The following is a 12931-nucleotide window of genomic DNA, read 5'->3' as shown; positions in this document are numbered from 1 at the left end:
TATTTTTACCATTTTTATTGATTTTTCCATCCACAATTGTGGAGCAAAAGATTGATGTGCATTTTAAAATAAAAAATCTTTGGTACCTAAAAAAAAAAAAGTAAGGCAACTACAGCATCTATAGGTTTGAAATGCATTTAGTATTGCAGTCAAGTGACCACATGCAACACACTGTATATTTGCCCCCATTCTGAAGAAAAACAGGCCAACTCTGTGCCAATCGAATCAGTTCACTTCCAGTTTTAAAACTTGTGTATAGCTAAAGTATCCTAACCGTCTCACAAGGTGCAAACGGTATCAAAAACATACTGAAAGTAGCAATTACAAGGTGATCTAAAAAATACAGGGCTAAAGCAGGCCTAAAGCATTAACCATCAAGGATGATGCAATCAAGTTTCAACAGGAGACTTAAGGACTCGTTTGGGAATACATTATACGCGCTGGTGGACATTTTGTTACATCCTAAAACTGAGGTGAACAATTTCAGGCTTTGTGCACGTGGCTTTGTTTTCTTTTGTTCAAGAAATGACCCTTTAATGCATACAGTATTTTCCATATTAATCTGCATGTGGTCATCCAGTGTATACAATTATATCTTACACTGTAATAGAGTCTGGAGAATAAACCATTTTAACCAACTTCAGCTGAACTTGTTTTTGATTCTTTTATGAGAACAAATGCAACGTACGGATTCAGGGCATATAACAAAGTCGGATGCAAAATATGAAAATTATTAAATACTCTGGAGTAAAGACATACAGCAATGAATCTGGTTTTTAATCCTAAAGTACAGCTCTTGCATCTACATTACTTTCAGCATGTGTTATACTTTAAATTACAGGTGTGATACGTTTATTACTGCATTTCCAATACTGTCAAAACAAAACAAAAAACACAAAATGGTTGTATTTACATCACTGGAAAAGTAAAAAAAAAGAAAAGAATTAAAAAGAATCAAGAATTTACAGAAATGATGAGATATGAAACAGATTTCTCCCAACAGAGATCTGAAAGGAACAAATAGCAAAAGCTAAGTTGAATATGAACCACAGGCACATATCACAAGTCCTTTCAAACGTTTTTCCTTTCGTTGTCGTCAGCCTGAGGTAAGCGATATTTAAATCTGAAAGATGCCGTAGATGAAGATGGCCATGATGGCGGCGCTGATCAGGCCAGAGATGGGAACGGTCACAAACCACGCCATGAAGATATTTCTGAACAGGCGCCAATCTACAGCCTTCCTCGAACGCAGCCATCCCACTGCCACCACCGACCCCACCTGGAAGCAACGCGGTCGTTAATCTCTTGGATACGTCATTTTGTAAAGCTTTGCCTTGCAAATGTTTTAGTGCTCCACAAGTAGAAAGAAAAATAGATGGTTTTGTGCATTTGCATTACGCCATCAACTTTTACTGCAATTATTGTTGCAAAAATGACAGCCAAGGCTCAGACTGGACAGAGTTCATTTGTGGAAATAAATTTTGAAGTCTTTCCAAACCCTTTCAATAAGACTTCAAATACATGAATATGATACAAACACAGGCAGCAGGTTTAGATTCATCCTGCTGGAAAATGAACCTCCTCCATAGTCTCCAGTAACAGAATATATGGGTAGAATGTATTAGAGTAGGTATCAGTAGTTATACATATAATTTATCAGAAGTAATTTATCACGATAAGTGATGCATTTTAATAATTTGATTAACAAATTGAAAAGAAGATTGATTTTTGTTTCATTCTGATACAATTTCACTACTTGTTTGCAATATTTGTTCATGAATTTATGATTTTTATTGAACCAAAGCACCTTTTTCACTTTTACTGCGTCTTCTATAAAACTTTACTGTAAATTTAATTAGTTGTTGTTTAATTTCAGTTCACTCCACTTTCCAGACTTTCACAAGTAACAGCCTTTCTTAAAAAGTAATTTTATGTGTTAATGTTGGTAAATCACACAACACATTAAAGTTTTATGAACGTAATGTGATAAAGCCCAAGGACTATGAACACTTGTAAGGCATCACATTACTCAGGAGGAACTCTGTCCATATTTAGACCAAGTGGCAGACTGCTTACTTTAGACTCCGTCACACTAAACAGCCTCCCTATGTCTCAGTCAAATTCACAGACCGCAGAGTTTGACTGGCCTACCTTGCAATGGGTGGTTGAGACAGGCAGACCAATGTTAGACGCAACCACGACAGTCAGGGCTGAGGCCAATTCGATGCTGAAACCACTGTAGGAAAAAAAGAAAGAAAAGAAAAACACTCAGGACTTAAGATGATGTGTCTGAGTGGCCTGCTAAATCCAGAACTCGGTAATGTCTGGAGAGGATGAGGTTTTAGGGGGTGATGTCTGCTTTCTGTACCTTGAAGGCGTGATGGGGGTGAGGTCTTTGCCCATAGTCTGGATCACCCTGCGACCCCACACCCACAGGCCGATGCAGATGCCAGCGCCGCCGTACAGCAGAAGCCAAATGGGTGTCGGTGCGTTAGAGGTCACGCTGCTCGTTGTGTAAACCAACCACAAAGCTACCAAAGGTCCAATGGCATTGCTGCAGAGGATGCAGAGAGGTTATTCACACACGGGGCAAAGAGTTAGGGCAAGTTAAAAGGTCACCAGCAACCTGTTTTTATCTTATCAGTACAACATGACCTGCGCTGTACAGAGTCCTTACCTCACGTCGTTTCCACCATGGGCGAAAGATCCAAAGCAAGCTGTGAGAATTTGGAGGAACTGAAACAGAGTGGATACTTCAGGCTTGTCTTCTTCGTGCCTGTCATCCAGAGAGCTATGGCTGCTGCCCGCATCCTCGTTAACTATCTCTAGTGTCACGTCGCCTTCGCCCAGACCTTCAGGAGTTGTGTTCTCTGCTACAGCGTTGCAGTAGCTGGTGTAACTGTCCATGCGCACACGCTTCTTTTCCTGACTGCCGGACCCCGGGGCCTTGTCGCCGTCTTCGCCGACACGAGGGTCCGCCTCTTTGTGCCTGAAGTCACCGTGTAGGCCAATGATAGCCATAGTGTATGAGGTGTAGCTGTTGTTTCTTCGGATGGGCCGGTCACCCGGCTCACCCATGCAGTCGCCAACCTTGGCTAGGTGGAGTTTGTGCAGCAGGTCTTTGTAGAGGCCAGAGTCCTTGTGGACCGTGTGGTACTGACTGTAACCATTGCTGGGGATCTGAGCCGGTCTGTTGTTGAACTGAGCTTGGTTATTGAAGTGGACCTGGCTAGGAGAATTTGCAGAGCCGTTACTGTGCTGGTTGTTGAGCTGGAGCTGGTCGTTTGTTTGAGGCTGTTTTGGGGCTGCAGACAAAAAAAAATAAAAGGTTCAGATAAAGTGTCTTATTTATTGCAAAAACAAAATCTTACCAAGTATTTCTGGTCTAGTTTTCAGTGCAAATATCTTAGTACACTTGAAATAAGTACAAAAGTAACTTAAATTTTCAGCAAGATGGCTTGTTTTAAGTCAGTACTTCCTAAATATCGATGGAAAAGTACCAGCTACTAGTGAAATAATCTGAGTGGAACAAGACATTTTTCCCCATACCATAGCTTAAAATATGGGAAGAATGTGTTGTATTTTCCCATCAATGTTAATTATTGACTTAAAGTTACTGTATCAAGCTGAAAAGTTACTTGTAAGTTAATTGTCTTATTTCAAGTGGACTAAGATATTTGCACCATAAACTAGCCCCAAAATACTTAGATTTTGTTTTTTTTTTTGCAGCGTTTCATTTATTTTACAGAAGTGCCACATTGCATTAAATTTACTTCCATTTTGGTCAGACTTTAATTTGGATGTCATAAAACTTAGAAATCCTCCAAATAAAATTGGTTGGTAATCTAAATCTGACGGTTTTAATGAAAAGACGACACCTAATTGCAACTAGATCATAAAAACGAGATTCTTTGAAGCTGGTGCCATTAATGAGGATTGACTCAGTGTTGGCTATTTTTAGTTTCAGTATTAGTGTTCATATCTGAGAACAAGAAAACACGAAGACTAACAAACAACAGAGATTAGGGCTGGGCAAAAAAAAAAATCAATAACATATACTGCAATAGACACTTGATCAATATCAAGATAATTTCGTCCATATTTTGGGGAATGTAGGCAGAGGAAAGTATTCAGCCGCTCAACCTCTCATAGCCAGTTAAGCAAGATTGGTGCTAGGAAATCAACATGTTGGTTACCTAGCAACATGTTGAGTAACTTGTTCAGCAGCAGTTTAAGGTTTCACCATCATGACTCCTAGCAGCTCAAAAACCATAAGAAAACTGAGTATAAAAAAGGAAATGCATTCCACTTTGGCAATAATTTAGATATTTAAAACAAAACTATAGAATAGACCTCTATGAAACACCTATATTGTGAGAAACATTTTTTAGACATACCCTCCAGCCCTGACAGAAATTGAGCTCTAAATCCTTATCTCTTACCATTCGTACTGCAGTCATCTGTGTCATCACAATCCCCGATGTTAAAAGCAACCTTGCGCTCCTTATTAGTTTCCCCCTCCTCAGACTCTCCAATGTCGAACGCCACCCTCCGCTCTTCAGGGACCGCCTGAGGTTCAGAGGAGTTTTGAGTGACAGCTGGCGCAGCAGGTGTAGACGTCTCCTTGGCAGTCTGCTTCAGGATGGGACAGTGGGCCTCTTTGAGCTCTCTCTTTTCCATCAGGGGGCTCTCTGAGGGGCTGGAAGACTTGATATCTCCTGGCAGGAGAGACATCAAGGTGAGATCGTACAAGTACACCAACCAGCTGAGATATTCAAACAGAGCCGCTGTTTTCCTTCTGCCTAATCTGTGAGATTCCGTAAGACTTGTGTAGTTACAGAGTCAAAGGACTATTGTCCTACAAATGTAATGTTACCCAAGTTTAAAAAGATGAGCCTCTGTTCACAGGATCAGATAAATGGATTAAATGGACCATATTTACATTACTGCCAAGAGGTTACCTAATCACAGAACAGTAAACACAACATGAGGTTCACGTGAACTGACATTTCGTGCTTCCAAGAAGACAAGAAATTCCACTTAATGTTTTCTGTAGTAAACACGCTGGAGTAAGCTGATCAGGAAGTAACCTTACACTATTCAGAAACCTCAAGGTCAGAGCTGCAGTCACCTCCCACGTTTTTGTATTTTAACCCAGCCATGTGAACATCTTAAGTCAACCCAGGCTTATTTTAGTCAGAGTTAAAGACCAATTAGAGGATCACTTTGACCCAATTAAACGACTCGTAAGGTGGCGCTCACCCAGAAAGGACGCATTATCAGGTAAACCCAATGATCCACAAGACCTACATAACTACTTTAAACCTTTTGAGAGCCTTGTGTTGTCACATCTTTTGAAGTCGTGTGACGAAGAAGGATACGACCAAATCAGTGTACAGAGAATAAAAGCTCTGCTTAGGATTTAAAGAGGTTAACAAAATGCTCTGCCCTAAAACCAGAACTCTTGATTTATTGGAAGGGAGAGAAAAAAAATAATCCAGATTATGAGGCATAAATAGGTGACAATACTGTCAGGTGACTCATCTCTGTGAATCCATGGGTAAAATATATCCCTTAGATCCATTTGGATTATGCGAGCTCTCAACGCGACTAGGCTGGAGTTAAATGAGAACCAATTGTTCACTGGCCTCAAAAGTCACTTCAGAAATCGAACACAAATAAAAAAGAAAACATAACTTGGACTTACGTTCAATCTTCTTCTTGAGGCGAGGGCAGACAATAAACCAGACCACAATGGCAGTCAGCAGAGCACAGGCCAATGAGATGAGCAGGATGCCCCACCAAGGGACTTTGTCAATTCCCAGCTCTGAGAGATCACCAGGGTCCACACAAAAAACACAAGAAAGGCAAATAGAAACAGAACATTTTATAAGACAAGGCAGCAGAGGCTACCTTTATGAAAGAATAAAACTGAACATAAACCATGGATTACAGGAGACATTTTAAACCTGAGACGTAAGGTTTAATAGGAGCGTCTTATAGGAGCAGCACACGCATCGTCACTTGACTGCACTGCATCACTATGGCACATGGTTATAAATGGAAAGCACATGTACCCCTGTATGTGAACGCTTACATAACACTCAACAGGTGAGAGGGCACAAATGTCAACATGACCCCTAAGAGCCCAGCCAACAAATGCACACGGACGAGTTCCTCAAAAACAAAGAAAAGTAGAAAAAGGGAGGTGGAAATTGCACACTGCAACTTTTCACCGTAGTGGGGGTAAAATCCTGCCAAGACTGCAGCAAAACTGGTGCAGCACAGTTCAAGCACCTTATTTGAATTTCCCAGAGGAGGAAGCCATCTTTGTCTAACAAAGAGTTGGAGTCGGCAGTAATTACCTGTGAACAGAAAGTAAAGACTACAAAACACACACCTGACACTTGCTCTGTTAGGGTGACCTTGAGTGTGCATATTTAAGTTGTTTTGGCATTGCAAGATAAACAAAAGGAAATGAGGTTTCCTTTTGTTGTTTTGGCAGAGCAAGATAAACAAAAGGAAATGAGGGTCAAAGATACATTATAAAAAATGTGTCCGCTGCCATGTTGATTTGAGGGAAGAGTGCACAGTGACAGCCCGCTCTCCTCACGGAGTCACACTGCAACACAAGACTGCAGCACCACATTGATGTTTGTTCAGTTGCGCAATGTAAGCGCATTCCCCCCAGGACGGGAACAAGTCGACGACAAGGCTCCAGTAGTTCAGCTCCCTTATGGGGAGGCGTGTCTGGGTGTGTACGCTTACGTGTGAGGAGACAGGAAAATTAAGTGAAGCTGCGTCTACTACACTGGTTACCACTTCCACATAAAAGAAAAGAGCATATTACACAACAGGAAGTGAAATTTAACCATGTCTGTGTCAAAACCGTTCCCTGAAACCTCAGCACTCTGTGGCCTACAAAGCACAATGACATGGTCTGTTTTCCCTCCTCTGGTGCCACATGTGCAAGTTAACACCCACTTCAATAACAGACGACCACTAAAACTTCCCCTTTATGACTCACTCACCAATAAAGTTTTTAGTCGTGCAATTATATATTTAACTCAGACCCAAGGAGCTCGTTTTTTGATTGGAGTTAAAGCATCGTATTCTAAATGAAGTCGGTGTGCAGCACTAACCACAGGCTGCTTAGATATATCAACCTTTAGAAAGTCAATCAAAAAAAAGAAAAACTCCCTCATGTTCCCCAGAAGATTTAAAGTAATAAAGAAGTGCCAGTGACTGACTCTATAAAGCAGTCTCAATGCTCTTCCCCAGTGCACATAGTCCTTCATGTATTAGATGAATCTTTGCTCCAACACAATTGATTTAAATGATTTCATCACATCCTCAGCATGAAGAAGCCTGTTAATCAGTCATTTAAGTCATGTAGGACAATGAGTTGTGAAGATCAGGGTTAAGAACCCCTGTTCTAAATCTAAACCTTTAAAAGCAATTAGACCCTTGCATCTTTCTTTGGAGTGTGTTTTGTGCAAATCACAAGTTATTTGATATTCAAATATGTGACGTAGTGAGACTCAGTTATCAGCCAATTACTGATAACCGATAAAGTGGGGTAATAATGGGGATTGTTTGTCGTCTCCAGGGCTACACCAAAATATCCAAAGACCAATGTCTGAGAAAAATAATAAAAAATTCAAGTAATTTGTTAAGGGAAATTTGATGTCTGCATCAGTCAGAAGTTTACCCTACTAACATTAATGCTTATGTGACATTTGCTTTAGCACTATGAACAAATCTTTGTACACCCAGATCATTTGATACTGGACAAGACTGCACTGGAGCTAAAGCAGTTGAGTGATTTATAAGGGGAGAAGACCTCAGGTAACATGAGACATCCATCTGTTATGGATAATCAGCTGAAATTTAAAGTCCTGGCTTCATACTGCATTCAGTTTTCCATTTGCCAACATAAGCTCCCCTCACATGGCTGTTTATAAACTGAGTGCAGGAATATGCTGCAGACGGCCCGGTTTCCATTCACTCCACTGTGCTAACATGTTGATTCGGAGAGTCGAGTCTTGTTGCAGGACACGCTGTACTCTGTTCGTTGCAGATACTGATGCAGCTGCTGCATTAAAGCACACAGATCAGCAAAAATAGGAGTCTGCCTTATTCCAGAGTAGAGCCGATTACAAAAGTGTTGCTACTGGATTAGACTTACATAATTATCTGATTTCTAAAGATATCCCATTTAGCTGTAATATATGCTTTTTTCTCAAAAGCTTATTCTTGTTCATGTTGCGACTGTCTATAATAATGTATGAATGCCTAATGTGACTCTAACCACTGTGCGTAATCCTCATCTAATGTGATTAACACAGGGCAGCTTGTTAAGATCTCTAAGGCAAGTCTCACACCTTTTCATGCAAGGTATGCATTTACTGGTCCTCACGTATATTGCGGTGGGTTCCGATGGGAAGGACCTCACACAACTTTACAGAATATGTCTGTCTAAGCCAGGTTAGCTATGCTGGAAGTGCAAGTGATCTCCTCTGAATGCGCCGATGTGCATGCACATCTGCACACCAAATGTGGTCAAACTCTGGCCTGTAGCCGCCATTTAAAGGCCCAGGCCAGCTAACATCTTGAACTTTTTGGCCCTGCAGAGAGAAGAAAACAAAAAGGAGCAAAAGCACCTCATTTAATAAAATGCTTCCAGAAGGTCAAGACAACTAACAATTATCAAGAACATTACCATAACAACAAGAGGCACAAGAAAAATCACAACCACTTCATCTTTACTTCTCTGAAGTCTGAAGATGCTCAGAGTTAATTCTAGTTTCCATTCCCTTGTTGTGCTCCACTCTTAAACTTCATTCCAGCTATGACCCACACAGAACCACAAACAAGAGGGCCTCAAAAACATGTTAAAATAAACACGCCTTCTGTGAAAGTGGTAAACAGTCTGGTTCTGCCTGGAATATTTGCGTGGGCATCCGGCTGTCTGAGGGAGCCGTTTATTTTAGGTTTTGGCTGCTGGCAGTCACGTAGAGAAAAACGAGACAATGATACTCACCCGGCGCTCCAGTGAACAAGATGGAGAACAGGTTGACCCCCATGGTCACGGCATAGAAGACAGGCAGGGCTTTCAGGCCGTTAGGCACAGGGTCTTTCTGTGGAACAGAAACAAAATAATTCAGATTTACAGGTTCTACCACATTTAAACAGCTACAAGGTCAGAAATTTAATGTGATCCATGTGGACATATAGAGACAGGACGGCATTTCCATGCTGTGAAACAAAGACATCAAGTTCCTAGCTTAGAAAAATCAGCTGATTTGTAGCAATGTTCATACCTTTTGCAAGATGAACATGCGCACAAAGTAGAAAACCACAGCCGACATTATTCCAGACAAAAGGGGACTCAGGAACCAGGAAGCAACTGAAAACAGAAACTCTGATTTAACATCAAATGTAACTTTTTTCTTTTTACTTATTAACCAGTTCCAAAATCCAACATCCTTGGAAAATTGCTTAAGTTATCCAGCAAGTCAAATACAACTGTGGCAATTCAAGTGCTGTTGCACTCAACCAGATTCAAAATTTCTTGCAATATACAGAAGTTTTCATAACAGTTACTATAGATTTTAACCTACTATCACAAAAATCCAGCCAAGCCTCAAATATATACATTTTAATAGTTTATAGCATAACAGAAACATTCCCACTGTAAATCACTGGTATTTATTCTCTTCATGTCTAGTTTACACATTATATGCATTTATATAAGATATTTGAAGCGTAAATGCAGGCTATAGTAAATTGAGGGTAAGTAAAATGTCTTCCTTACCTATACGAAGAAGCTCAAGCCACTTGACTCCTTGCTGACCTTTGGCAACCAACGAAAAGCCAATTGTAGCACCAACAATGCAGTGTGTTCCAGAAATGGGGAGCTTAAGGAAAGAGGCAGCCAGCTGCCATACAGCAGAACCTATAGAGAAAGAAAGAAAATTAGAGGACAAACTAAAAAAAAATCAGCTACTTTAAAGCTCTATATGCTTTTTTCTCCCAAAAGGGAATTTTAAACTATGTACAAGTTACTTACCAAACATGGCACTGACAGATCCAGCCATCAGCACATGCTCAGAGCCATTGTACATGCCCACATCGATGATACCCTTGCGGATGGTTTCACTCACTTTTGCCCCGAGAAGGACAGAACCCAGAGTTTCAAACACCGTAGCCAGAATGCAGGCCTGTCGCAGGGTCACAACCCCAGATCCAACAGCTGTGCCAAATGAGTTTGCCACATCATTCGCACCCACGGAAAAGGCCAAGACGAATGCGATGATGAAGCCAACGATCAGCAGCCACATGTAGTCTGTCATAGGAGTGCCTGACACTGTTGCTGCAGCAGTAGCCAAAATAACTGCAGCTGTAGTTGGTGAAACCATGATTGTAGACTAGATTTGAATTACTTCACAATTTTAAGGGAAAGTAATGTAAAAACAAACTATTTCAATAAGGCTACTTTTAAACAGCAGCCAATAAATTCAAGAGGTATTATGTAAATAATAATAAATAAATAGCTTTTCTATAAGCCGAGTTACTGAGATTCAGCAGTGCAAACTTGTAAAAATCTGGGACTGACCAGAAATTAATTAAAGTAAACTAGAGGTATAACAAAAGATTTATTGCTATCCAGCAATTATACTAGATTTTTTGCTGCTGTTGTGGTGCTTGGTTATCAAGCAGAGGGTGCAACCAGCCATTGTGCAACTGTGACTGCAGGTAGGCAGGGGAACATTCTGAAAAGAGAAAACAGAAAGAAAAAAAACCCTTTAATCTCTATGGACAGTCACCAAAACAATAATTAAATTGACAAAAGCCTCTTTTTACGTGGCATATGACGGCATAAAAATTCAGAAGCCACTGCCTATACCGGAAGATCGTCAGCTGCGTGCTTTCCAGAAAGCTAAAAGGGAAGCCATATTGAGGAAATGGCGCACGAAGAGTCTCCGATCAATAACGACCTTAGGTATATCTCGGTCGATGCATCAAACATTTTGTTTACAGCTGACTGGTCAGAGGAATCGCATTTATTAAAAGAAGTGTGGAGTTAAAAGGCGTATTTATCTTAAGTGGAGGCACGATTTTACTACGTGTGCACGTGTCGTCACTCATTCACGCTAAGCAATGAACACGAGCTCCTTCTGTAGTGCGGCTCAGACTGTCTAGACAACAGAGAAGCAGTGAGATACAGTGTAGTCTTTAATTCGTCTTTGTGACCGCCATACTCGCTGCTGTGGGCAAAAGATGTTTTATATAACTTATGTTTGCCGAGTTTTTTTCTATTTTTTCGTACGAGGGGGGATGCAACCGGATGTGAGCCGGTACAGACTCCTCCAGTTGCAGATGCAGTACCTCATCGTTTAAATGGATCTTTTGCGTCTTGACCCAGTTTAGTCTTCATCCAATAAATAGAACGTTTTAATGTATATCAACAGTATTGATGTCAAGGACGGTAACCTTTTTCTAAACAAAAAAATGTTCGCTTATATGACAATTTATGTAAAAAGGTACACGCCCCATATCCTATTTTTTGGCAACAACTGTAATTTAGTTAAAGCTTAGGAAATATTTAGTTCGCAATAAGTGAATCAGTTTACTATTCACAGCTCACTTGATGTTTGTGATGACAACATTGTTCGAGCTGCCATTAGCTATAGGCTAACATCGGCAGTTGTTATACAGCCTTAAAATACAGTATCATGCCTCTAAACCAGAAAAAGAGGGCTCAAAGTGGTGACGAAGATATTAAAGTTGTAAACTTACCACAAGTTACGACAGTCGGTCCAGAAGAAAATACTTCCTTTTAGCCGGTAAGCTAATTAGCGCGCGCGCGCGTTCACAAACGGTTCTCTGCGATAGCGCGCGCGGGATAAGGAAAAATTAAACAGATTAAAAAATATCCCTTCAACAGCTGTCCTCACTAAAACAAAGAAATGATTGCGTCAAAAAAAATATATATCTACGACAACGCCTATATCGGAAATAAGTACGCTTTTAAAGTTCTAGAAAGATCGCCGTTTGAATGGAGGCTTTTCTCTACCGCATGTATGAAACTTGCTCGTGCCGGTTCTGCGAGACAACGGGGTTCCTTTTTTTATTGGATACACCCTGCAGGAAGCCCCGCCCCTTCCAGCTCCTCCTTCACGTGATCGGCGCATGTAGCCCTCCCCTTCCCGGGTAAAGGAGTCCATTCTTCTGATGCAACACAAACAGGGATGGGTCGGATTTCTTGGGAAAGGGTTTTTTTTACTTTTTTTTTTTATTATTTAGAAAAAGTTAAACAAATAAATGAAAATCATTTAAACTAAATAGCATTCTGTCAGACTTTACATTGTTCTTACACGGAGTGGAGCAGTAATTAATATGAGTTTGCCCAGTTGTAGTCAATCAGAAATGCTTTGCTTTACTTTACACGCGTTGCAAAAAGTGACGCGTTTGTCTAAGCCTTTTCCACTTGGGAATCTCAAATTCTGATGTTGCGTAAGAAAATATCTGATATGTACTTGAACAATAGTAGCTACAACAGAAATAAATATGGTAGTATGTCTGCATAACATGTTTTAATAATTTGTTAAATAAAAATAGTTTTAAAGAGAAGTCACAAGCATTAAAAGACTTGAGACTGTGGTGGAGGTTTACCTTTCAGCAGGACAATAACCCCTAACATTTAGTCAAAAATATAATCCAATGGTTTAGATCAAAGCATATTCTTGTGCTATAATGGTGCAGTGAAAGCCTAGACCTACATCAAATTGAAAATCAAGAAGACTGGAAAATTGATGTTCACAGAGGTATTTTAAAAGTAAGAATGGACAAAAATGCCAGTCTGTAAATGTAAAAGACTAGGAAATACAGCAGAATACTTTCAATGCATTGAGAGATATGGTTCTAC

The 12931-nt window shown here is 40.3% G+C and overlaps 1 protein-coding gene across 1 annotated transcript; it reads right to left on the bottom strand.

Moving 5' to 3' along the window:
* On the bottom strand, positions 1-12148 carry LOC102229279 (sodium-dependent phosphate transporter 1-B-like). The gene is made up of 11 exons (XM_005811999.3): positions 11803-12148; positions 10073-10775; positions 9818-9958; positions 9324-9409; positions 9044-9140; positions 5708-5827; positions 4443-4718; positions 2678-3305; positions 2369-2554; positions 2152-2236; positions 1-1279 (listed from the first exon to the last, which is right to left on the bottom strand). Exons 2-11 carry the CDS (start codon positions 10419-10421, stop codon positions 1118-1120), a joined length of 2130 nt encoding a protein of 709 aa, XP_005812056.1. The 5' UTR covers positions 10422-10775; positions 11803-12148; the 3' UTR covers positions 1-1117.
* Between the last annotated feature and the right edge of the window lie 783 nt (positions 12149-12931).

This window comes from Xiphophorus maculatus, chromosome 8 (genome assembly GCF_002775205.1).
Source record: "Xiphophorus maculatus strain JP 163 A chromosome 8, X_maculatus-5.0-male, whole genome shotgun sequence".
Taxonomy (NCBI): domain Eukaryota; kingdom Metazoa; phylum Chordata; class Actinopteri; order Cyprinodontiformes; family Poeciliidae; genus Xiphophorus; species Xiphophorus maculatus.
Note: the sequence above shows the minus strand (reverse complement) of the source record. Positions and strands in the feature narration are given on the sequence as shown.